The sequence below is a fragment of the Perca fluviatilis genome, chromosome 4 (assembly GCF_010015445.1).
Source record: "Perca fluviatilis chromosome 4, GENO_Pfluv_1.0, whole genome shotgun sequence".
NCBI lineage: Eukaryota > Metazoa > Chordata > Actinopteri > Perciformes > Percidae > Perca > Perca fluviatilis.
The window spans coordinates 28,545,357-28,571,232 of NC_053115.1; the positions used below are offsets into that span (position 1 = coordinate 28,545,357).

The window sequence follows — 25,876 nt, forward strand, 5'->3', positions numbered from 1 at the left end:
CACGAATGACAGGAGATGTTAGGGGGGGGGGGGTCTCAGTTGTCTCAATTTTGTCTGGGGAGGGCCCAATGTCAGACTTTGAAAACCCTGCCCTGATGCAACAAATAGTTAAACGCTCCCTGTCTGGTATATGTCCCGCCTTTCAAACTGCACACTTCCAGGTTCCAACCCCAAGCCGACATGTCATCATGGTTATTTGGAAAGAATCTCAGACTTGACACAGCTTCTCCAGAGCCGCAGAATAACTGTAATAAAACTGGTTTGACCGGCTTAGTTATCCCCATGATGAATGAAGTTACCTTTAGTGTGAAATCTGTTGAATGCCTCTTTTATATATCATAGCACAGATTATGCTTTTTTTCTGCTGTTTCTTTACATAAAGGGTAAGCTGACCAACAGACCAATGTATAAAACATCTGTCTTACTTTGTCTTTTTAATAAAACTGCCTCACTTTCAAAGTCCAGTGTTTGCCCCTGGCTCAATAACTTTAAGATTTCACCCACACTAAGATCAAATATTTAGCAGAAAGTCACATTTGAAGTGTTGATTTTAGTTTTTTTTTTGATGATCCTGTACGACAGGCGCGTTACTTGTGCATATTAGCGTAGTCAAGACTAAGCCGAAAGTGTCCTAATTGAAACGGTGAATCTAGTTTTAAAGTCAAAGCTCCAGGATGAAGTTTCCTTCGAGTTCCGAGAAGACACGATCGATCTCCTCCAAATTCAGCCTCATCTTGGGCGATGGTATCACTACAAGCACAACAGCTGAGACACCACACAGAGTACCGAACAACAACAACAACGGTCATTTGAAATACACTTACGCAGATCTAAAATGTCAGCTGTAAAACGGTCTCTGACAATTCAGTTTTTGGCAACGTGCGGTGACCAAACTTGTACTCCTACGGTCAGTTGACATCAGTCAATGTGTTTGTCTGATGTTAGCTATTGTAGAGCCACAGGTAGCGAGGCCTGCTCCCACTTTTATCAGTGCAAAAGAGGAGTGGCCGCCCCTTTCGATGTGCCAGTCAAATCAGATATCGCCCATGAAAATAGAATCCAGTAAAGTGGAGTGGCCTTGGCTTTGAAATCTGCGGCTTGGAATTTGAAGTCATGTTTGGGTGGCATGATGCGAGCGGGACATCAAAATACTGTAGCTAAGCCTCAACTTACAAACGCCCCTGAATATCTCCTCTTAGCTAATGATCTGACCTTCCTAAAGGGATGTATTGTATCAGTGTGTAATGCAGTACACCTTTAAACATGTGGCAGGCGTGTCACCACTATCAAATGACTGATTGTGTACTTGAGCGCCAAGGCCTCGCATGTGTACATATGACTGTGTGAGTGCAACTTGTTGTATGGGTGAATGTGTGGTTCCCATTGATAGTGAAGTCTTTGTGGTAGCTTCAGGCCATGCGTGCATGCATGGATTGTTAATGACTGTTGGAAGTGCTGGAATGTGAACAAAAATCTGATACAGTGAGTCCATGGAGTTTCCTAAAAAATAAATTATAAAAAAAAAAAAAAAAAGGCACTTGGACATCCGGCAAGTGAAGCAGAAACAGTGCCCTAGCTCAAAATGCTAATTACTTGGTCAGAGGTCCCTTAGCACCCCCCCCCCCCCTGCCTCAACCCTCTCCTCCCTGTCTCCCCTCTTTATTCTGCTCAGAGTATAGAGGCTGCGTGAAATCCATCCTGGGAGGGGCTATTGTACTCCGGGAAGCAACCGTCGAACTGGAATGGTTAAGGCCTGGCCCGGGCTCTTTTTATAGCCTGAGGCTGTGAGAAAACAGACAGCCAGAGGTGTGGGATCTGGGACGAGCCGCCAATCTCTCGCTCGACCTTCCTGGTGTCTGTCTCAGGAACTGCTGCTATCACAACAAGGCCCCGCCGGCTCTCTGAGGCAGGCTATGGTTTAATCGTCCATGGTGGTGTGTGTGTACTCTGCCAAAAGGGCCACACGGGTATCTGCCGTTCCCATCCTCTCCTCCTCCACGTTCCCCTTGCCCTCTCAGCTGCTCCTGTGTGGCTGTTGGGACTGAGACAGAGAAGCACAAACCAGCACACCCACCCACCCACCCACCCCCCCATCTCCACTCCATCAATAGCCCCCTTTTGGACAAAGCTGGCTGCCTTTGCAACATGCTAGCCATGCTGAGAGTGAGGAGGGAGAAAGAGGAGAGACAGAACGGAAGGAAGGAAGAAAGGAAAGAGGGAAAGTGTTTAATATATACGCCTCTCACCTCCTTGTCTTCAGTAGTATGTCCTCCAAGAAGCTCCAGGCGCACCCTGGTGACACTTTAATCCTGGTAGCCTCCCATAAACTCTCAGTTGTTACCACGCTGCCGGGTCCAGCACAGGCATCTCTGTGGTCCCCTGCGAGGGCTGCAAGTGGCTGAAAAACAGATTTGAATTCTCCTGTTCTGTTTACTTTCCCACAACTTCTCCCCTGCACGTTTGCACTAGCAGCTCTAGATGAGCTAACCCTCTTTGCTCCCTCCCCTCTCTCTCTCTCTCTCTCTCTCTCTCTCTTTCTCTCTCTCTACCTCTCTCTCGCCTCTCTGGTTGTGTTCCTTCCTCTATCTCCACTCTCTGTCCCTCTCTTTTTTAGATGTGTCCTTTCTCCAGTCTCATTCTGTCCTTTCTTTGGTCTTCTCCCTCCTCCCACTCTCCAGACCCCTGCTGCTGCCCGACAGCAGCACAAAGCAGGGGGAGGGCTCTCAGACACAACCGACCAATGGCAGAGTGGCAATGTCAAGCATGCGGCCAATGAAAAGCCTAGGGGGCCGTATGTGTACCAATCAGGGGATTTCTACAGAAGAAGTGGGTTGGACAAACGGAATTAGCGGCAGTTCTGTATGAAAAACACTTCCGTGTGGGACTGAAGTTCATACTGTACCGGAGTCAGCTGAATGAATTTCTCTTTAATGGCTGAGATTTAGGAAGAAAAGGTGGTAACTGATGTCTGGTAATCAACACAAAGGAGATTTGAAGGGAGCAGCCAAAGGAAAAAAAAAGGAATTGGAGCAATACATCTGACACATTTGATAAGAATTTAAAAAATGATACTTTGTTACAAAATAATATTTTTTGTATCAAAAATATAAGCACTGACTGTTGTAAGAAGCTTTAATGAAAATGTTTGATGCAAGCATATGAAAAAGCATCAGAAGCATTATTTTTTTAATGAACACATTGCACAATATGATATGACAAAGGACGCATAAAAGAAAAGAGTACCGTGTTCATTCAACACATACATTAAGCTAGATACATTATTATATATCTTATAATGTAATGTATTGCATTCAGGAAATAATTCATGAGAATATTGAGAACTCTTAGAACATGAAGTAAAGGTCTGAGTATAATGAATGAAACCTAAGAATATAGAATGAATATGCTGCACAAACTTCATGCCGTCGTCATTTTGCTGATTATGTTAACTGTGTGTGTTTATGAGTGTCTGAAAATGAGCTGATACCGTTGTACTAAAAAACATTAAATAAGCACCCTGCCCAGAATTTTTGGTTCCCAGAACGTTCTGGGAACGTTCGTTTTTGGTTGCGCGAACGTTCCCTGAAGGTTAGGTTTGGTTGTGTTTTGGTTGTGTTTTGGTTATTATGGAAAGTTGGTTGAACGTTCTGGGAACGTTCGTTTTTGGTTACAACCTTCAGGGAACGTTCCCCTAACGTTCTTTTTTACATTCCCCTAACCTTTAACAATCATACTAATTGTATTATTACTTTAAACCGTCTGCATGAGCAGGAATGAATTATTATATATTAGCAGGAAGGAATGAACAGGCAAACTTGATGGGATTTAAAACTTTAATTTACAAAGAAGAATAAACAAAATACAAAATAGATAAGGATGTAGAGTGCAAAGTAATAGTGCAAATGTATTGTGCAAGATGCATATTGGAATGATAAAGTATGTAATGTGTAGATGAACGTTTCATTTGGTTGGTTCCCCTAAGGTTTAGGGAACGTTATAACCCTGAGGGAACGTTCCCTAAACTTTAGTTTTTGGTTTGGTTCGAACTAACCTTTAGAGAACCAAAAACTAACGTTCCCCAACGTTCCCTAAACGTTCTTTGTTAGTGGGGTGGTATCCAACTTGAAAAGAAATATAATGATAGGATTGCATTATCTTAAATTGCTAGTTTTACTGATGCAAAAATAGCAATTAAAGCACTCTCTAAAAGATGCTGCAGTTGAAAAAAAAAAGTCTATTTACCATCCCTTTTAGTTTATTTCTGTGGGCCATACATTGGCCAAAGTAGTGATTTCATAATGCAATAGTTTCTGATCGGATCACTTATTAAGTTACACAGCAGCTACCATGCAACTTTAACTTTATTGTGCCCAAGGGGAAATTTGTCTCACGGCCAGGTGAAAAACAAAACAAAAACTTAACATACCAAACTAATGAAATATAGTAGAAAATATGTAAAGACATACGCTAAAAAACACTGAAGTTTGCATAAAACAATGTACATCAGGGACAGCAGAACATAAAACCTGGAGTACAGGCTGTGGTCGGCTAAAGTTACTTTATCTGAAACAAATGAAGCATCGTCTGGTTTCAGTTTGAGAGTTTCTCAAGCTTTTGTTCAGGATCTAAGTATTTCTTTATTCCTCTTTTGTCTTTTAAATCGTCTGCGACTACTCCGTGAATGGCTTCTGTCTGCTATTTTTGTCCCTCCCTAACCACACCAGTGCTTCCGTTACTGCCTCTCACATACAGTACAGGCCAAAAGTTTGGACACACCTTCTCATTCAATGTGTTTCTTTATTTTCATGACTATTTACATTGTAGATTCTCACTGAAGGCATCAAAACTATGAATGAACACATATGGAATTATGTACTTAACAAAAAAGTGTGAAATAACTGAAAACATGTCTTATATTTTAGATTCTTCAAAGTAGCCACCCTTTGCTTATTTTAATAACTCTGCAAACCCTTGGTGTTCTCTCAATGAGCTTCATGAGGTAGTCACCTGAAATAGTTTTCACTTCACAGGTGTGCCTTGTCAGGGTTAATTAGTGGAATTTTTTCCCTTATTAATAAAAAAGCAAAGGGTGGCTACTTTGAAGAATCTAAAATATAAGACATGTTTTCAGTTATTTCACACTTTTTTGTTAAGTACATCATTCATGTGTTCATTCATAGTTTTGATGCTTTCAGTGAGAATCTACAATGTAAATAGTCATGAAAATAAAAGGAAACGCATATGAAGGAGAAGGTGTGTCCAAACTTTTGGCCTGTACTGTATACAGCAGTGCAGATTGTGGCGCTGGAAGACGCTGCACAATGAACACAAGACTTATGTGTGAGGTCAAGTCAAGATGGTCAATTGCCTTTATTAAATCTGAAGCCCTCCTCAACTCAATGATTCATTCATTCGGCTGCAGGCTAAACTACAAGGGAACGATCACACAATGTCACTGTTGTCCAGAAGATTTATTAAAACACATTGAACAAATACACAGAAATTCACTTTTTTTTTTTTTTTCATTCAATTTGCTATACAGCACAAATATCAGAACCATTACACTGCTTGGAGCTCGTTGTCTCTAAATGCTAGATACACCGCCGCCTCCCCAAAGTGAACCGCCATGACGCTTCACATGCTGTGCATTCACTGCAACAAAGGTGCCTTTAATCAGGGTCTTTTGGTAGCTTTTGAAGCCATGTTAATAAGCATGTACATACATTGTTAACATATTTATAGTATTAGACTGAAGCCTTTTTTTTCTAACAGACATTACATTCATGACTGACTTCAGTTTGATTGCATTTCATTGGAGTATCGTGTTTTTGACGTTGTCTCGCCGTCATCACTCCAGAGGGGGCGGGGGGGAAGGGACATGGTTTTGATTAATGAGCGCATATGGCGCACTCTGCAGTTCTATGGCAACAGCATCCAGCAGACATTCATCTTTTATTTTCCAGTTTGATACGTAAATCTGTATGAGATGGACTTTTCTCTGAAAAATCTTTCAAGTATTTACATGTTTCTGAGGTTCTATCTGTCAAGCAACCGAATACATGTCATGGTCAAGTAATGGATGGCATGGACAGAAACACAATGAACAATAACAGCACTGATAAACACTAACAAAGAGTAGCGCAAACGCTGATATGATGCACTTCAATGTTCATTTCATGGTGCTTCGAAAATCCGTCCGATAAAGGGCTGAAACTGAATTTTAGTACTAAGTTAAAGTGTGTTGTGTGAAAAGGAGTCAGAAGAGAGCACCTCCGGACAACCATTTGAAGTTGCAAAAGGAGAGTAAGAAAATACACTCACCAACACTGTACAACACTGCCTCTTCTTCTTTTAGATTAGTCCAATCACAATCGGCATCCCAACAAAGTCAAATAAGTGCTGTCAATGGTGATAATAATACAAACAGGTAATGCCACTGGTCTTTGGAAAAAGAAAGGAAAAAGATAAATATGTCAACAACAATTTGCACTTTGAGTCCAAACATTCGAGCAAATGCCTTCATAGAAAAGGAATTACAGTAAGCTTGAATTTATAAAATATTGTTTGTCTTAGTGGACAGCCACTTTAGCACATAATAGTAGTAGATGGAATGGACAAGATATGTAGCTAGACCATGCTAATGTGTCTTCACACCAGGTAAAGCAATAGTAGCACTCTCAAAGGAGCCCAAAAAATAACCGCGGAGACTGGAAGTGAAGACTTTATCTAAAGAGTAATGCTGTGCAACATTGGTCCTTAGAAGCTGACGTACAGAGAATATTCCGGCAAATGTAGGTTTGGACTGTGACACAACCAATTACAGTCTTCACCTGTGTGGAGGAAATACACTGCATCATACTGCATCATCTTCTTTAATGGCATCTTATTTCACCTTAACATAAAGAGAAGCAAACAAAAGCTCATTTTGCGACAAATACTTAAAGTGACACTGCGCCATAAGCACATATGTTCTTATTCAGTTCTAACATTGAAAGGGAACTGGGCAAGTCCCTTGGATGTACGTAAGGGAGGTGGGGGAGGGGGGAGGGGGGGGGAAAGCCACTCTCCACTCAGGACTCTGTTCGCAGTTAGGCCTGAACATTAAAGCCCTGAATGTGGATGTAAACCAGATGAGTTCCTGTTTATAGTGCAGTCCCACTGGCCAAGGCCCCAGGGTTAAGCTCTACAGCCACTACTAACATTCAAATATAATAAGAATCACAAATATTGTACCATACACAGAAATACTTCTCTGAAATGCGTTAAAAAAATCATTTTTGCCACTCCTGCAGCTTTTTCTCCTCTGCTCGATCTTCATGTACAACGTCAAGCCAGGCTCCTGATTTCATCCGTGTATGTATACATATTCACTATGATTAGACGTATGTGAGGTAAAATAAACAGCAGTCTCTGAGTATATACAGTACAAGAAGCCAACCCTCACAGGTTACTGGTACTGCAGTCATGTGTATCTGCAGGTTTTGCGGAGATGACTTTCTCCAAATTACCAGTGGGTGGCAGTCTTTAGAGGATTCAGACAGACTGTGTCCAGCTACTGCATACATGATAATAGCTTTTTTGATGCTTTCAAATCAATACTTTATCCACTGGTTACTACATGAATGACAAAACACATATTCATTTGAAAGTAACAATAGTGGCCCCTCGGAAAAAAAAACTATCTCCTATCAAACTATGACTGAAGGCGTCTTTAACTCCTCTTCACAGGGAATACGTTCCAGTGGGGCACAGTCACAGTGTACAGAGTGAATAGGCAGATGGGTAAAATGCAGAAGTGGAGGCCGGCGCGAACAAAACACACATTCCATGATTAGAATGAGCCCCAATCAAGAGCATCGCAAACTCTGTCATGCCAACTTGCTTGAGTTTCGCCCTACAGTGCTGAAAATAAAACTCCTTTCAGAAAAGCTGCATCATTTTCCTCGGGCCCTCCCGCACAGGTTAGCAAAAGCAAACATCTACTGAAATACGTCTATAAGATCCTTGAAAGATGAAAGTGCAATTGTTAAGATAGATACATCTGCATTAATCAAAAAAAGTGAATCGCCTCAGAGAGCTTGACTTTGTAGATTTTTAAGTCAGGAAGGAGCAGGAGAAAGAGGAGGATGTGGCGGAAGAGATGGGCAGCTGTCATCCACACAGATTCCATCCCTGGGAGTTTCTGACCTCAGGTCAGTTTATTACAGAGCTGGCCTAGTCCTCAATACAGATGACATCACTAGGTTTGCCTGACTTGAGGTCAGGCGTAGCCACGTCTCTCAAGGAGTCAAGTGACTTCTTGTCCAGATGGCTTGTAGGGGGTGGAGGGCCATTCGAGGACACTAAAGAGGAAAGACACTTCATATTTTAGTGCTTCATTTTGACTAAATAAATATCTACTTTTTGTAGCATATTGTAGTGAGAATTATGACATTTAAAAAGCTTTTGATGCAGTGGTTTTTCAAACAGAACAAGCACAGTAACTTCAGAATCTTATTAAAAAACAAAAACTGAAAGTGAGCATACCCAAAATGACTGCAAACCCCCATTGTGTATGCAACTAAGGTAAGTAAGATAGGTCAAAGTTGAATAAGGACGTCGGTCTGTAAGCTGTGGTAGATGGGACAGTTTGGAAGAGAAAACAAAGGAATTGAAATTATTACTCAAATACGTTTAACTCACCCGGGGGTTCGTATAAAACATGCATGATCGTCTGAATGCATGTTTTTTTTTTTTATCTGACGTCTCTGTGGGTGTGATACTACAGATAATGTTTTAGATGGTGTCGCGTTCCAGATCGCAGCAATGAACTTGGTAAAGAAAATCTAATTATTAGAAAGATCAAAATAAGACCTAAGCTGTCATAAACCAGAATGATCCTTTAAATTCATTGCACCTCCAACACAGTCTCACTCCCAGCGCGTGGTGCGGTGCGTTAGTTACTGAAGCAAAAAGTCTCCTTCAGCATCTCAGTCAGACGCAGGGGGCTTTCAACTTATACCAATGTAATCCTATCTGCGGCGATATTTTACGCTCTGGGTACCCCTTTTGGCGCCATTTTTCAACGGGCATGGTCGGGACTCTTGGCGTCACTTTTTGACGCTCTGGATCGGGACTGATTTGGTTTCATATTTCAACGTGCAGGGCAAAACCACTTAGTTATTGTTAGGGTTGTCTCACATTGCCAGACCTTCCTCTACAGCGCTGCGGAGGAGGGTCTGGCTAGTCCACACAGCATTCCCGGGATGGGAGAAAAACCTGTTCTGGTTTATTGCCATTTCTTTAAACCAATCACAATCGTCACGTCCTGCACCAAGCGCCAGACGGAGCCACGGTGCCACGGCAAAATAGCCTCGGGAAGCAACTTGTTTTGGTGGAACGTGTGTACGTTCAAAAGTTGTTTTAGTCGTGCAACAGAAAACTCAGATTGGACAGATAGTCTAGCTAGCTGTCTGGATTTACCCTGCAGAGATCTGAGGAGCAGTTAAGTATAGTATAGTCCTCATTAATCTAACGTTTAAAATAAAAAATAAAATAAAAAAGGAAACAGACATCCAGCCCACGCCACTGGATCAATCCCGGGAGTGGAACGTCGTGGATATAGACTATGGTTAGGGAACGATTGTTGGTGGGGTCAAAACATGTAGGTGTAAGTGACACGTGGGACAACAACAGTACACAAACCTCAGCCTCCTGGGGGGAAGGCTGTGTTGTTTGACCCATCCACCACCCCAACCTGCCTCCTTATGCGGATTTTTCATACTTTCATACGAGTCTTTCATACTAATCGCTACTGTACATACAACATCATCTTACAGCGCTGCGGCTGAGCTGCTGCTCTGCCCGGTGCGTTCCATACAGACGCTAAAGGGTGATTTTTGGCGTCGGTATCTGACGCTGAGAGCCACTGACCAAGCGTCAGTACGTGACGAGGTGGGAGTGAGAACGGGTTGGCACCTCACATCAAATTCAATTTAGCAACCATCCAAAAAAGTTAGCGGAGTGGCCTCATCTATTACACAAATTGGCATGTGTTGTACACTGGAATACATGTCAAATTCTGATTTAGTAATCGTGTGCCATACGTGGAAATGTCTTCTTTGACAAAAACGATTGATTTATATCAGTTTATTGACAGCTTAATTTCAGTTAGCAAATAATGTAAGTTGCATGAACAATCTCCAGTCGCACCTGTTTTACCTATGCTACTGTACAACATCCTACTATAAATGTGGATCCATACCGCTGATGTAGGGTCCCAGAGGCATCTGACTGTAGTTGACCATGGGCTGTCCACCCGGTCCTCTGAATCCTCCACCAAAGCTGCTGCTGTACATCTGGGAGCAGCCAAACCCACCCTGGCTAAAAGGCTGAGAAACAAACTTTAGTTATCCTGCTGCATGTTACAACTTTACACGACTCCTATTTCGATGATAAAAAGAGAGGGGAAGCTGTCTATAGTTAAAGTGACACGGCACGTATTCATTCTTCCACGCAACTTTCAGCGGGTTTGAAAAGCTTTCTTCCTATTGTAGGAAAGCAAGCAAATAAAAATAACAAAAGGAGAGCAAGTTAGATTGCCAGCTGTTACCCTGGTTACGACAAGAGTTGGCATAGCAACCCAAAAAGCACAGTCAGAATGCATGACCAATCACGTTGCTTGGCTGAAATGATCTCTTGCACAACAGCGAATAACACACTCACACACACACACACACACACACACACACACACACTCAACTCTGGTGAACAGGTGTAGGAGAGATGAAAGCGAAGAGACAATACAGCCTTTGTTAAATCCTCTGGGAGTGAACCGTGGAGCTCAGTGATGAAAGTAAACAACTTAAGGGAGACTTTTTATTACACCTGGGGAAAGTCTTCCATGGGGGATAGATAGGGAGTTGGAGTCTCCACAGGTTTTTGGAGGAATAATGTGGTTGCTGAGTCGTGACTACAGAACACTTCAAAGTTTTTGGGCCATAGCCTTTTATTTCTAAAATGTACTCAGCCCTGCCGCACACTTTAGTGAGCCTTGTTTCCAGTGGTGGAATGTAGCTAAGTACATTTACTCAAGTACTGTACTTAAGTACACATTTGAGGTACTTGTGCTTTACTTGAGTCCTTTCTTTTCATTCTACATCTACTCTGCTACATTTCAGAGACAGCTTTAGTTACTAGTTACTTTACAAATTAAAATTTTTGCACACAAAACACATGTAGTTTATAAAATACGATGTTTTATTATAAACTGAACCACCCAACAATATACAGGTCTAGGCCTATGATTAGCTGACACTTAGTTGACTGACAGAACTGTTTGGATTGTTTCCAGTTTCTAAAATGTGAGTACCGATTTTCCTGATGATGCATACATACTTTTACTTAAGTAACATTTTCAATGCGGGACTTTTACTTGTAACAGAATATTTTTACAGTGTGGTATTAGAACTTTTATTTAAGTAAAGGATCTGAATACTTCCTCCACCACTGCTTGTTTCCACAGCAGTCTCCACTGCATAGTAACACGACTTGTCCTAAGCATTAATGCCTCATTTCCACTGCATTGTTTGGTTCCTTTTGACTCACGTTTGGTACCATGTGCTTTTCTCTATTTTGTTTTCTACTGCAGATAGTACCCCCTCAGTATAGTCGGGATTCCTAACTGACCTCCATAGCGACGCTGTGTAAAACTGCTGTGACATCATCTTCAACGTGACACTCGCTGGATCCTTTCAATTGTACGGCGTAGTGTGCGGCGTAGTGTGCGGCGTAGTGTGCGGCGTAGTGTGCGGCGTAGTGTTTGGCGTAGTGTGCGGCGTAGTGTGCGGCGTAGTGTTTGGCGTAGTGTGCGGCGTAGTGTGCGGCGTAGTGTGTGGCGTAGTGTGTGACGTAGTGTGCGGCGTAGTGTTTGGCGTAGTGTGCAGCGTAGTGTTTGGCGTAGTGTGCGCCGTAGTGTACACGTAGTGTGCGCCGTAGTGTGGGCCGTAGTTTTGTGGTCTGACATTTTTTTTAAATCTGGGTCAAGTGAATAAAACAATTGCGGTCGCTATGGTAGCTTGGCTGTTTTAAAATGGCGGGTTTGTACAGGATGTCCCGTGTCGCGCTAGTGACGGTTCTCTCTGACCAATCAGTAGTCTGCAGTGTTTTGACTCCACCTTCTAGTATCGGCTCAACTCGGTTGGAACCTCGACCGAGTTGGTACCAAAAAAAGTACCAGGTATCAGGTACTATCCACAACTTTCGCCTATGGAAAAAACAAAAAAAGAGCAAGTCGAGTTGAGTTGAGTAGAGCCGTGCCGTACCACGCAGTGGAAATGTGGCATTAGGAAAGAGACTAGTCATTCTTATCAAGACAACAGTGAAAAGACTTCTCCATCTTCTAGTGCTAAAAATCTTTAAACAAATGGGTTCAGATAGCCTACTCTTTTTATTAAGGAAATCAATCAGACAAGACCCGCTTGTATTGGCTTGTTTTTGCTACCGAAGAATGGCTTGCTTGTCAGGAGAGTTTTCTGAAGCCACCCTGACCTTCTTGCCCGCTGTGTCTCGTCTCACCTGCTGTGGTGGAGGCTCGCTCCCTCGGCTGGTGAGGCGGCTCAGGATGCTCCTCTCAGACATCTGCAGACGGGCCGACACCGGCGGTATCCTGGACAGCATGTTGGGCAGCCGCGTCACATCAGCTTTCATGTCACTCAGAAGTTCCTCCAGCTGGTTCAGCACTGTAAGAAATCACACACACACACACACACACACACACACACACACACACACACACACACACACACACACACACACACACACACACACACACACACACACACACACACACACACACACAGTGGTCTTACTTATGTTAACGCTAATTTTATCTCACATGTAGTATCACTTAGTGAGGAAACGAGAAACCGTATGAAAATGTTTATTTAAATCCTATGTAAAAAAAATAAATAAAAAGAGTGTAAATAACTACAAATCATTCAATCATCAAAATGAATTGTGTGAGCCAGAGCCTGAAATTACTGTAACAACTTCCAAGAACTAAAGGCCATAATTGTTTTTCACTGACAGATAAATCAATAAGGGTCGCAGACAACAACATTTTCAAAAGATAACATTTCAACCCTTTTGTACAGTCGTTGGTCTTGGCCTATTCTCAAATGTTCCTCCTGCTAATCGCTGTAAGCAGGTTTTTGACAGTGAATCAAATTAAAAGAAAAAAAAAGCCACTGTGTCAAACAGGATCTTTACTGGCTGCCTGTTAGATGCTCTACACATATCAGTGGTGTGGAAACATCTTAATGCACTTCCATTTACTGTCTTGATAGATGGATACAACTGCAAATGAAATCATGTTGTTTTAAGACAGTTCTACATCATTTGTACAATTGTCTGTATCTTGAAACAAGAAACAGTGAGGCAGGTTAACTGCCTTAGGATACAAAAAAAAAATGAAACATGATTAATCAAGACCATTTGCATTAGAAAGGGGTTGAAATAGTCTTAGCGCACAAACACAAAATCTTATTCTAATTGAGCAGCATATGAAAAGACACCAAAAGAAAGAATATTTAGTACTTGATGAAATGTGTTTTTTGAATACATTCATTTTGAAATTATGATAATTATAGGGGGATTTTAAGAGATTAAAAAAGTGCCCTTGCGTCTTGAATGAATGTTCCATGCACAACCTGATTTTATTCATAGCACTGCACAGATAACCGGTGGGCTAACTTTGCCCTGTAAATGTCATTTGTGCAGGATTTTTTTGTTTGTTCCCAGTTTACCAGCCTTTGGCAGGTGAGGCAGGAATTCTGACAATTACGACTGTTGCTATTTTCGAAACAGGCCCGCAGACCTTTGTGCAGCACGGCATTGGCAGGCTTGTTCCCGGCCAGGGACTCTTTGGACAGGTGCTGGTGGGACTCTGCCAGACATTCCACCTCAGTGAAGCGAGTGTTGAGAGCCATGGCTGGGTGACTGGGGTCCTGGGTCATATTCAGGTAGGCTGCCCGCCTCAACTGCTCCTCAATCACCAGAGCCTGCTCCAACAACTACAGAGAGAAAGAGAGAGAGAGAGAGAGTGTGTGTGTATGAAGCACAGAAGTGACAGGCAGAGGGAGATACAATTTGCCAGACCGCATGTTTCAATTTGCATTCAGATATAACAAATCCTTTAATCCTTGAATTATTTCAGCCTTCAGTGGTTATTTTTAATTATAAAGACTCTTGATTGCCTTAAAGCGGCGAGCCAGGAACTTGTTCTTCATCTCTAGGTAGTTGCCCTTATGCATCTCAGTCTTGAAGGGCTCGTTCAGAATAGCGTAACGTGGGTCATTCTGAATGTCCTGCCAGCGAGCATAGCCGTGACTGAGATAGATTCCCGGTCAAGGAAAACAAATGCAGCACAGGAGCCTCATAAACTTCTTCAAATAACAAAGCAAGATAGGTTTGTGGAAAACGTAGTTTTATATCGCTCCTCACAGTTTGTACATATCAGCCTCCCCCCGCCAGGTCATAAGTAATTACATTACTTTGCCAGATGCTGAGCTTCTCGCTCCTACATCTGGGAAAGGATACGTAACGATGCCAGCTAGAAGCCAGTAGTCATGGCGACGGTGCCAGATGTCATGCATCTTTCCAGAAGACAGCGCCGCCCGCTCCTCGGTTTGCCAAAGGGTGTGCAACTCTGACGGCGAAAGTATAAAGACAAACAGTTTTCGCAAGAATAAAAAGTAACATTCAAGATGCTGCCGGCACATAACCTGGAGTACGAGCAGAATTAACAACACAAACAAGATTCATGAGCAAACAAAGCTGTTTCATTGTGGCACCTGAAATACACAACCTGTAGTGAGTCACACAACAGAGAGAGGAGGTAAATACCCAAACACAACATGCAGATGTGAGTAAGTTCCTCCATATATTTAAAAAAAAAGAATTGGACAAAAAATTGGAGCAAAAAACAACTAGCTGGTAATGAGAGAGTTCAAAAAGAAATCGCTTGACAGTGCAAAAAGTGCCCACAATGCTAAATTGATTGTCATAAATGTAAAGTATGTAATATTCATTATGTTAATAGTACGTATGTTTGTAATTAAAGCTGTAAAGGTACGGACATTTCAAAAAGGGTAAGACCCGAAAAGCATTTAGCTTCATCCTACTCCCTTTTGGACAAGAGTATTTATTTATTTATTTGCTTATTCTCGCTTTTCTTTTTTCATATTAAAATACTTCTGTGTCTTGTATTTTAGGTTTTTTGTTTATTCTTTTGTACGTTGAACTATTCGTGTATAACTTCATATATATTAAGTGGTCTTCTTTGGTCAATGCCCGGTTCATTTAGGATCAAAACACGAGTCCGACTTGCTCTTACCTGTGAAACCTCCGTCAGCGATATTAAACATGAACTTGACTTTGTATCCGTTTTTGTCCTCTTTCCTGCTCTCATCCATGTCATCCAAAGTGTCTTTGTCTCCATTCAATCGACCCTCCGATGCATCCTCACTCTTCATATCATCTGCAACGGCTACATAAATGACAGAACCATCTCTTAAAAGAAATGTCTTAATAAAAGGACTGCCACTGAAGATTCCTTTTCGTTTCAATAAGCACAGCTATTGTACTGGTGTGAGTCAAAGATTCACAAGCATGTATACCTGGCTTATTTTCCTTGTCTTCAGTTTTTGCCAGAGGAGAATCCGTATCTCCTTTTTCTGAGGACTTCTCTGTATCTTTGCAGGGCTCCACTGTGGATAACAACAACAACAACAAAGACCCAATTAAACAAAGTACAACCTTGCAGGAAAAAGAAGAAGAATTGCAGCACATCATCATGCACCGCTCACTGTTAGGTGAGGTTTGAGTGGATGATAGCTCTGACAGCTTCAAAGCGGACTCTTTTGGGTTGGCAGATGGCTCTGTTTTTGCAGAGGGCGACTCGGTTCTGTCCCTCTCATCTCCTGTTTTCTCCTCTGAGCTGGCCTTGCTCTCCTCGCTGTCAGCTGCCTTCTCAGGTACAGATGCTGGCTCTGCACTGGAAGACTGCCGAGGGAAAATAACACACAGGGCAACAGGAGGAGGAGGAGGAGGGAGAAAGTTGGTAGAGGGCAGAGAGAGACAAGTTAAAAGGTGTCTAAGTTTGACAGACGCGTCTTCTGAAGATGATAAGACGAGTGTAGTTAAAGTGCGATGAACCATGAGAAGATGGACAAGACAATAAAGGGGGAACAGAATGACAGTGATGGATAGTGGAAGGGAAAAAAGGACTCACTTCCTGCTCTGACAGTTTCTTGCTATCTTGCTCTGCGGTCTCCTTGTCTTCAGCGGTACCCGAGAGAGACTCATTTTTCTCTACAGTCCAGAAAACAACAACAACTCAAACTCTTTTCTTTTTTTTTTTTTAGGAAAAAACTTGTTCTGAGCATTCATTTTACATGACAGATAAAAAATAAATCATGACAGCACTCTTTGTTCTAGAGCTACGATCGGGCCCAAAAACAAAATCAGGCCCGACCCTACATGAACCTGCACGGTTTCTGTCCAAGATATCCAGAAGATGGCAGTCACACACAGCAGGACACAGCCCTTACATTTTTCATGACATAACTGATATTAAAAAAATAAGGAGAATTCGCGTGAACCCGACCCATTTTAAGCCGGGGGAGATTTTGAGAAATTACAGCCCAGCCCGAACACGGAAGGTCGGATCGAGCCCAATCTGGTTCGGCCAGAGAATCAAAGCTCTACTTTGTTCTGACCTGAGGGGACGGGAGTGCCAGGCTGTGTAGCAACAGGGCTGGCTGGCACAGGGGTGTTGGGATCAGAAGATAAACTCTCCGTCAGCTTCTTCAGCTCCATGCCGATGGGAATCAGATCCGGAGAACTCAGCTTTCCATTTACATGCTCAAACTCTTGCACCTACAAAAAAAAAAAGACATTGGCTCAACTGTAATAAAGGAAAATCCTACTCTTACATGGGACAGCTTCTTTCCTCAAATATGTGGCATACTGAACCAGTAGTTTTATTTTAATTTGTCCGTATAATTGTAACAAATGTATTTGTCGGGGTACGTGTGAAAAAAACCATGAATTAAACACATTAATCTCACACTTATAGGGAGAAATTGTACCAGATTTAGCTAACTACTAATGCATTTCCATCTGCTGTCCCTGAGCAGGTAGAAACAAACACTAATAGTAATACCATAATGCAATCAATACAAATGCAAGTTCAAAATATGATACATACTTTGTGTTTACTTTGTAGAGATGAACATCACTAAATCAAAACGTATTGCACTAAGTGATACCTACATTTACAAAGGATTGGCAGGTAGGTTTAATATATCGTTTAGCCCCCTAAAACTGCAGCCACCTTTTTGGAACTGTACAGCTTACTTCCTGTTTACATAGTTAACTGCTTTTGATTGGCCAGTGCTACAAATGTTTCAGAGCAACCAATTTACACATTACTAAAGTCTTTACTAGGTAAGATATTTCTGAAGTTTTAACGGTGCAACCAGATTAGGTAAATCCCCAGTTTGAAACAAGCTAGAAGTTACTAAAAAACTAAACATAAAGCTGAGGAGCTCAAACTCCAGAAAACATTTGTTAGTCTATGCCCTTACCCCGGTGTAGACATGGCAAACAAAACCAACAAAACATCCAAATTTGTGGTTTGTAACGTTATGTTGGTAAAAAAAAAAAGTTTGTTTTCCTCTTGCCTGCATTCGCCTCTGCCTGAAGACTTTGACCTACTTTCTCTAATCCCACAGTGCCCCAGCAGAACTTGTTATTCTGTGTTAAAGACGTCTTTGGTTGAATAACCAGTACCTTTTTCCTGACAAGGGACATGACTCCGATCCTGGTGAGAACATGCTGACGAGACAGTCCCTCACGTGGGACGCCATCAGCAAAGGTCTCTGCTCCGTCGGCCCCTGGCTCACATAGATGTCTCATGAACAGAGACACATAGGCCCTGGTGGAGAGAAAAAAAACACTTCACACTACACGTGACAAGAGGGATTCCTCTGTGGTTACCAGCACTAACACCATGTTCTAAACAGCACTACTAGGAGAAGCCCTTGTACTATCAGTAGCAGAGGTTTAAAGTATAAGAAGGACGTATAAATGATTGGTGTTTTCATTTTGGTTCTTTTTGGTTTTGTATGTGTTAAGGCTCTGACACACCAACCCGATGGCCGACCGTCGGCAGAACTGCCTCCCCGAGTTCGTCAAAAAAAGTGCCTCGGAACACAGTGAAGCGACGCCGACTTGAGCTCTACGTTCTGCGCGTGCGTGAGACGTAATACGTCTCCGTTAGGGGTGGGGGAAAAAATCGATACAGCATAGTATCGCGATATTTTTCGTGGCAATACTGTATCGATACACAGATGCCAAGTATCGATCTTTAATAACATATGTGTTGGTCAGTTTGTCTGCTTGACAATCCCATTTTGTAGCAATATAATTGAAGTGAGATGAACAAACAGAGAAATATATCTTTTTAGATAAGATGTTGACAAAATTGTCCTTTTGGGGACATCATTTGAAATTGGAAAAAGTTGGAAAAAATGTAATACCTTGCAATATATCGCAGAATATTGCAATATGTTTAAAATCGCAATAATATCGTATCGTGACCTAAGTATCGGGATGATATCGTATCGTGAGGTCTCTGGTGATTCCCACCCCTAGTCTCCATAACAGCAGGCGGCGCTAATCTGTATTGTCGCCCAAAAAATGAAAACCGGCAGCTGATTGGACGAACGCGTCACGTGGGTCTGGCTTCTCCCAGAATACGATCTCGTTTTTTAAGGAAATAGTTCACCGAAAACGCATTTGTGAAAACATTTTTAGCGATAAATAGGCCACGCAGTTGCTGAATCTGTCTTCATTTCAGACAAAGGTCAGTTTAAAAGATTTTCGTCAGATTTTGAGAGGCGTTCGTCACGCTCATCCCGCTCGTTATTTCCGGGTTAGCACTCCACCAATCAGATTGGTCATTGAGTCCGACTGCCCGCTGGCTGATTCAACATGTCAAATCGTCCCAAATGAACGCCGACAGCTCCTCCGACTGACGACGGCATGGAACACACCGAACAGACTCGAGTCACTGATCTCGCCAGACTGTCCGACGGCCGATGATCGGGTTGGTGTGTCAGCGCCTTTACAGTGTATTTTTGATGGTTTATACATAATGGTGTCACACTAACACACTAGTAGCAGTAGTAGTTTTACAATGAGGACTAAGGGCGTTTTCACACCTATAGTTTAAAATCCAAGCGGACCAAAATGCATCACTACAAACACACGCAAGAACGTTCCCTCCTCTTATTAGTCGGATGTGTCTAGGGCGAGAGCAGGAGAGTAAATATAAGTAGTTTTTGCGCTATAGCATTAGTAGCTTTAGTAGTAGCAGAAGTAATTGGTGACGTGAGAAATAAGTAATATGGAAAAATAACAGTAGTAGTCGTAGTGGTCGTGGTCATAATAATAGCAAGATAATAGCGGGAACACAGAAAATGGCTATAATCAGTGTTGCGTGGCTGTGTCTTGTTGCTTGGTAATGCTTGCTTCCATGGCTACATGCAAGTGTGGATACTGTTGATGAATGTGGATACTGTTGATATATTACAGTACTACTGTCTTGCTGTTTCCTGTTGCTCTGCATGGCTTCTTGAGAATGCTTATTTTGTTGCTGTCGTTATGGCGTCTTGTTGTCTTCTGTCAGTACATTTTATCCGTCTTGCTGTTTCCTGTTGCTCTGGTCTCAAAACATCTCACCAAAGTACTTCAGTTGGCTCTGGCACATTTACGGTACTGTTGACTAATGAGCATTGTCCTTATGAATAAATAAATTAAATTAAATTAAATTAAATTAAATTAAACACAGTGTTAAAGCTTTAGAGCGTAACTTTTTGATAATAATGAATGTCCGTTACATTCAAGCCATTGCCAAATGAGTTGACACAAAGCTAATTAAGACTATCAGCTCCACACAACTCTCTCTGTATTTCTCAGAATGGCTACGTTCAGAAGATTGTGGCGTCCGGCAACTTTCGCACGCAGATACTTGAGTGAAGATAATTAACTCTTCTGAAGAGTCCATCATGTTTTTTTTTTTATCCTCCGTGTCCTCCCTGGCTGATAGCAACTGCATAAAGGAGGGGGGGTTGGCATGATCACGGAAGGCTTGTATCATGTGGACGCGCCGACAGTGTTGTTGTCATTACTTAGAATTCCTCATGGGGGCGGCAGAAACTACGCACTGTAGCATTAAGAGTCATGGTATTAATAATAGTAAGTATCGGAGATAGTAGTCGTAGAAGAACAAGAAGTACAATAATAGTAATTATATAACATTAACAGCTGTAGTATTAGTAACTAGTGATGGCTTAATGAAGCCTCATGAAGCTTTGTGAACCATTTTCTTTATTTTCTCAGGCCACTAGACGGAACTGTCTGTTCAACGGGGTTGAAAACACACTGAATTGCCATTCCTTGAGCCGTTTTCTTTAAACAAAGAGCAAAAAAACAAAAATAATAAACAAAAAATACATAAAATGGTTCATGAGTCTTTAATTTGGCCATCACTACTAGTATCCCCTTAACACAGATGATAAGAAGTATAAATCCAGCTTCAGTATTAATGGCAGCAGCACCAGTACTTAGTACTAGTACTTGTATTGCATGATGGTAATGTTAGGAGCAATAGAAATACTGATGGTAGTCTTTGAGTGGGGATGATTTACTTTAAAAATAACAAACACAACTCAGGGCTACCAGCTTTTTGAATATCTATTAATGTAATATTTGGCTCTGCTGCTTTGTAAAGTGAAGTAACCCTGAAATTGGAAAGAGCAACCTTTGCAACTTGATATGAGCGTTCTGGAGCTTTGCCCTGGGCTAACCAATTAAATGTGAGGAGTGAATTAAATAGCCCAGAGCTACCTCCTAACTTGATGGCATGCAGGCCTTGGACTAAAAAGTGCACAGTGTGACAAGAGAATTTTGGTTTAAACAAATAACAGTGCTTAGTCACTTAGCATCACAGTTTACGTATATTAGGTCCTTACCTGAACTCACGCTCACTCTTCCCTCTCAGGTCTCGAACCAGCCAATGGGAGTTGAAAGCATCCTGAGGAGGCATGCCCCAGCGCATGATGGCATTGAGGAAGGCTTTCCTCTGGCGAGCGTTGAACCCCAGAACCTTGTAATAAAAAAAAGACAGAAAATGGTGTCAATGTATCTGACAGAGGAAAATGTGAGATTCATGAAAAACAGGATGTATTTAAATGCAGTACAGTACGGTAACTTATGCTGCTTGCTGTCAGTTTTATATTGTAATTGTGATAATGTATTGATCCTAATTCTGTCCTTGCCCCGTTCCACAGAGTGTTGGGCAAGGCCACAAGATCGACTGCAGGGCAGTGATGCCTGCTGACGTGTTGGGCTAACATTTGTTACAGAGCCAAATGGTGACCACGTACCCCCAAAATGTCCACTATTAAGCACAATTTACAGCATGAAGAATTATCCCCTTGCCTACTATGTCAATCTTCCAAAAATATTACTGCAAACCAGGTATATACCTCCACTTCTGTGAATAAACCTACACACCCTGTAATTCATACCTCAATACTGCCCCCAACTCGTGCCAGTAAGGGTGGCAGAGGTTTGTCTTTCTCATTCTTCATCTGCCGACGAGACTGTCTGCGTCCACCTGCAACAAAATACAACCAAATGTTATAACAACCTATGTCCAGTGTCTTACCATGGGCACAGTTTGTGTGAAGAAGTATCTCAACTGAGTGTGTTGTACTGTAGTGTCACATCTAAAGTAATAGTTGTATCAGGGTTAATGATGATTTATTTATTTATTTATTTATTTTTTTACTGCCTACCTTCAGGCCTCTCCTCGAAATCTTCGTCCTCATCCTCGGACCCCACAGAGTACTCCGACTGATTGTCTGAAAGATCATCCTGCCACTCTGAGCCACACATCAAAGAGAAACAGTACATTGCATTCGCTTCTGTTGGTGGCCACCTGGGGGCGCCATGGCACTGCAGATTACTACAGACCACTACAGCTTGGCATGCACGTATTGTACCACTTCTGTCCTCTGGGAGTGAGGTGAGAGTTGACTACTCTGCCAGACAATCACTTTAAACGTAGAGTGTACTCGGAGCTGTGATGGGCTTTGAAATCTTTACACTCTCTCAGGCAACTCTCTGTTGAACTGCGGCAATCAGGACCTTGATGCCACTCTTAATAGTACAACTACAGGATACGTGTCGCTGCAATGGCCTAGAATCGGTTGAACTATGAAACAGAAGTGCTTCAAAACCCACTGAGAAGACTGTATACATGCATGGGATACGAGAGAGCTTTAGGCCAGTATAACACACTCTGTGGCAGATTTTAATGCAGGTCAACAGCTCTTGTCGAGACTTTCAACCTAAGAGGATTTAATAAACATGAAGATTAATTTCTGTGCTGCCTGAACTGATACTCCAAATTATTCCGTGTTAAGATAATGCCACCTTGTTAACTCACTAATGATGGCGAGCATGTGAAGCTAGCTCAGGCAGCAGCTTTGTTATTGAATTAGATGATCGGGTTGTTAGCTAGACATCAGAGTCGATCATATGTTACAACAAGAGCTATTGACCTGCACTGAAGCCAGCAGAGAGGGTTTTACGCTGGTCTGCACTGTATTTGGTTTATTATCATAAACCAAATACAGAAACATATCTAGTATAAACAGGGCTGTCTGACGGCAAGGTCTAAATATTCTAAATATAATTTTTTCATGTGGCAAAAATGCTGCCCCCGTCCACAGCAGTACATAGCTTAGCTTAGACTCCTGCCTGCTTCTCCAAACCGGGGGCGTGCCGACCACCATCTACTGTAGGTAATACACTAATTATGGAGAAGTACCTCATACAACCCATCAAAATATCTGAACTATCCCTTTAATCTTTAGGATGATCTGTTTAGCGGTGATTGATTAGAGGATGTGTTTTCATAATGGGCAACAGCTCTCAGAATGCCATTCAAAACACAACACTTAGTATTGACTGATGGAGGCGGTAATACACCTTGCAGCAGCTAAACTGCTGGAATATACTGGAAAATCTTTTGAAGCAGAGTAGAAACAGATCCATACAAAAAAAGCCTGAATTGGACCTAATTAAGTGGTTTGTTTAGATGCTAATGGCTCTTCTTTCTTAGAGATATGCTTCTGGCTCGCCTGCCACCTGTCCACAAGCCAGCTGATAAAATAATGGCTAACAAGGCAAAAAGCGTTTCTCTCTCATGTCCCATGTGCTCTTGTGTAATTCTGCTTATATTTCAATATGGGCAGGAATGCCAAATCCTGGCACCAACATATAAAAGGTACAACAACAGAACATGGCTTTTGCTTCCAAAACGCAGCTAAGTAATAGTTTGGCTATGATAATATTAAAGGATAACACTTAAGAAATTAGTCTTGCTAAAGGCGTAATGCAAATCAACAAGCCCAGGCATGATGAGTCCTGATAGCCAAGCCCCACGTGTCTGTTGACAGAGCCTACCTTGGTCCTCCTGGGTCGTATCGTTGTAGTTGACCTGCTTTCGGATGCGTTTGCCTTTGCCGAGGTTGCGGGCCAGATCCTCCTGCTGCTGCTCGTAGTGGTGGCGAAGGAGCTTTTCCCAGTAGTCTGGATCCACGTTCTCCTCCTGCTTGATGATCTCCCGCTCCACCTCCTCCTGCACATGGGCACAAAGGCAAACCAAATGTTACTCTGATGTTTCAGAGTAAATATGGATTGAAGATACAAAATAAATCACTGTATGTCTTCGGCAAAGGCAAAACTACTTATATACAAAAGAAACAATCATCCGAAAGAAGATCCTGTCACCGTTTTGATTTGATGCTGATCGCAGCACTAAAAGGGCACAGGGTATTATACAGGATTCCAGTCATCCTGCACACAATCTTTTCTCCCATCTTCCATCAGGGAGACGTTTTCAGAGCATCCAAACACGCACAACACGTTTTAGGGATAGTTTTTACCCCCAGGTAATAAGGTTATTGAACGATAGCACAACAGGAAGGAGGGCTGTGGTCTGAACTTAGTCATTTATGTATATTATGTTGGATATTTTATAATGTTTTAAATGCTATTATGTTTTTAAAATTGTTATTATTGATAGGTGCTGAGAGAGTGCTAAGGCACATTGTATTTCATTGCTGTGGTACTTCGTACTAATATGCATATGACAATAAACTTGAAACTTGAACTTGAACTCCTAGTTGATCCTAAAGCTAAAATCAGGGGCACAAGGCATCGTGAACTAAATCATATTCCAACACAGTTTTTCTATCCAAATATATGATGATCAGTTTTTATGAAAACATATCAAACTAGTTGTACTTTGCATATCTGCGCGTATGCTGATGCTGTTACAATGAATCAATTCCTTTGCTTTGAGTATTTCTCTGTCTTTTTCCATGCCTTTATGTTGCATGTTGCTTGCAGTGCCCCTTGTGTGTCAATATTTCATTGTATAGTTATGTTTTAATGTGCCAACACCAAGTAACAAGACACCAAGTTCCAAGGCTCAGGTTCCTGGTGGACCAATTGTGAATTTAAAGTACCCTGGCAGTGAGTTCTTTCGTTATAAACAAACTTTCATTATATTTCATTACATTCAGCTTTACACACTGTTTGTGTATCCTCCTGGCCTTACAAACATTTTCTACATCATTAAACACTGCAAAGCAATCCTTTTTAAAAACCTTTTTTGAAGGTTTGCCAAATGTTTATTTTTTTATTTTATTTGTCCAATGATACCTTTTACAATGTCCCAGCCAGTGGTGGAATGTAACTAAGTACATTTAGTTAAGTACTGTACTTAAGTACAAATTTGAGGTACTTGTACTTTACTTGAGTCTTTTCTTTTCATGCCACTTTCTACTTCTACTCTGCTATTTACAGGCCTACAGGTACAGCTGAAATGACTAAACCATTAAACACTTAGGGCCAGATGTACTAACGCTTTGGCGTATTTGTTTTGCAACGTGCGCGTAAAAGCGTGGCGAGGTATGTACAAACAGGCCGCACTGAGGTAAAAGCGCAGACTGCCTGTCGCGGGGACTGAAAACGGCAAATTGCGCTTTTCCGTGTCATGCATATGTATTCATGGGTGGGTGAAGGGGAAAGTGGGAGTTTCCCATAAAGAGATGGGAGGAGAAGCGTAAAGTGCGCCTAATTATGTATTCCGCGGTATGTACAAAAACTGCCTGTGAAAGCGCGCCTCCCGGGTAGCAGACTCCAGACCGTCTCATGAGATCTCTAGTCTGCTGTACAAACATACTGGCGGTCTCTTTTTCGTTTGTGTGACCCCGCTGGTCCTGATTCATCAGTCTGAAGAACATTGTTATACTCTCACCTCTCCATCCTCTTCTTTCACCACGTACTGAGCCACCTTGAAGGAGCTCAGGTACTCGTTCATGTTCTGAATCTCTGTGTCTTCAGTAGCGTCCTGGCTGCGGTCCAACAGCTTCGAGATAGCGTCGTCATCATAGTGAATCACATTGCCCTCCTCGCCCTCTTTGTTGTCACCTGTTAATAAGAAGCTCTTAGTTGATGACTAAAAGGAGCAGACAAAAAATGTGTTTGTTCATGTCTTAAAGATTTGACTTATGAAAACAAGAACAACTTTTGACCTAAAAAGCTAACTTTTCCACTAAGAATATATATGGACTCCCTGGCATTTTGTACTTCCCCTGAGATTAGCAGCCTCTACCCATCTCCAGTTTACTTTGTGAGTACTGTATGTGGCTTTTGTGGAAAGAGGGATCTGTAGGAGTATTTGATGGCATAA

At 42.0% G+C, this 25,876-nt stretch overlaps 2 protein-coding genes across 7 annotated transcripts in view; both read right to left on the reverse strand.

The window, feature by feature from the left end:
• The window catches only part of arhgef10la (Rho guanine nucleotide exchange factor (GEF) 10-like a), a 131,277-nt gene extending 128,580 nt beyond the window's left edge, over nucleotides 1–2,697 (reverse strand). For all 3 annotated transcript variants that reach the window (XM_039797920.1, XM_039797922.1, XM_039797919.1), the window contains exon 1: nucleotides 2,247–2,697. The gene's annotated coding sequence lies outside the window, so the exon portion shown is untranslated. The remainder of the gene's footprint in view (nucleotides 1–2,246) is intronic.
• A 2,759-nt stretch (nucleotides 2,698–5,456) lies between these two features.
• Nucleotides 5,457–25,876, reverse strand: part of chd5 (chromodomain helicase DNA binding protein 5) — a 54,353-nt gene continuing 33,933 nt past the window's right edge. For 2 of the 4 annotated variants that reach the window (XM_039798249.1, XM_039798251.1), the window contains exons 24-40: nucleotides 25,442–25,614; nucleotides 23,581–23,755; nucleotides 21,906–21,992; nucleotides 21,636–21,724; nucleotides 21,078–21,211; nucleotides 17,833–17,977; nucleotides 16,758–16,917; nucleotides 16,271–16,350; nucleotides 15,846–16,041; nucleotides 15,657–15,746; nucleotides 15,374–15,526; nucleotides 14,578–14,686; nucleotides 14,235–14,367; nucleotides 13,856–14,051; nucleotides 12,556–12,719; nucleotides 10,244–10,370; nucleotides 5,457–8,342 (exon numbers count right to left, since the gene is read on the reverse strand). In XM_039798249.1, coding sequence (XP_039654183.1) covers nucleotides 8,215–8,342; nucleotides 10,244–10,370; nucleotides 12,556–12,719; nucleotides 13,856–14,051; nucleotides 14,235–14,367; nucleotides 14,578–14,686; nucleotides 15,374–15,526; nucleotides 15,657–15,746; nucleotides 15,846–16,041; nucleotides 16,271–16,350; nucleotides 16,758–16,917; nucleotides 17,833–17,977; nucleotides 21,078–21,211; nucleotides 21,636–21,724; nucleotides 21,906–21,992; nucleotides 23,581–23,755; nucleotides 25,442–25,614 — 2,339 coding nt within the window. In that variant the 3' untranslated portion in view covers nucleotides 5,457–8,214. Of the gene's footprint in view, nucleotides 8,343–8,526; nucleotides 8,611–10,243; nucleotides 10,371–12,555; nucleotides 12,720–13,855; nucleotides 14,052–14,234; nucleotides 14,368–14,577; nucleotides 14,687–15,373; nucleotides 15,527–15,656; nucleotides 15,747–15,845; nucleotides 16,042–16,270; nucleotides 16,351–16,757; nucleotides 16,918–17,832; nucleotides 17,978–21,077; nucleotides 21,212–21,635; nucleotides 21,725–21,905; nucleotides 21,993–23,580; nucleotides 23,756–25,441; nucleotides 25,615–25,876 lie in introns of all 4 variants that reach the window. The other 2 variants (XM_039798252.1, XM_039798250.1) reach the window with 2 other exon arrangements.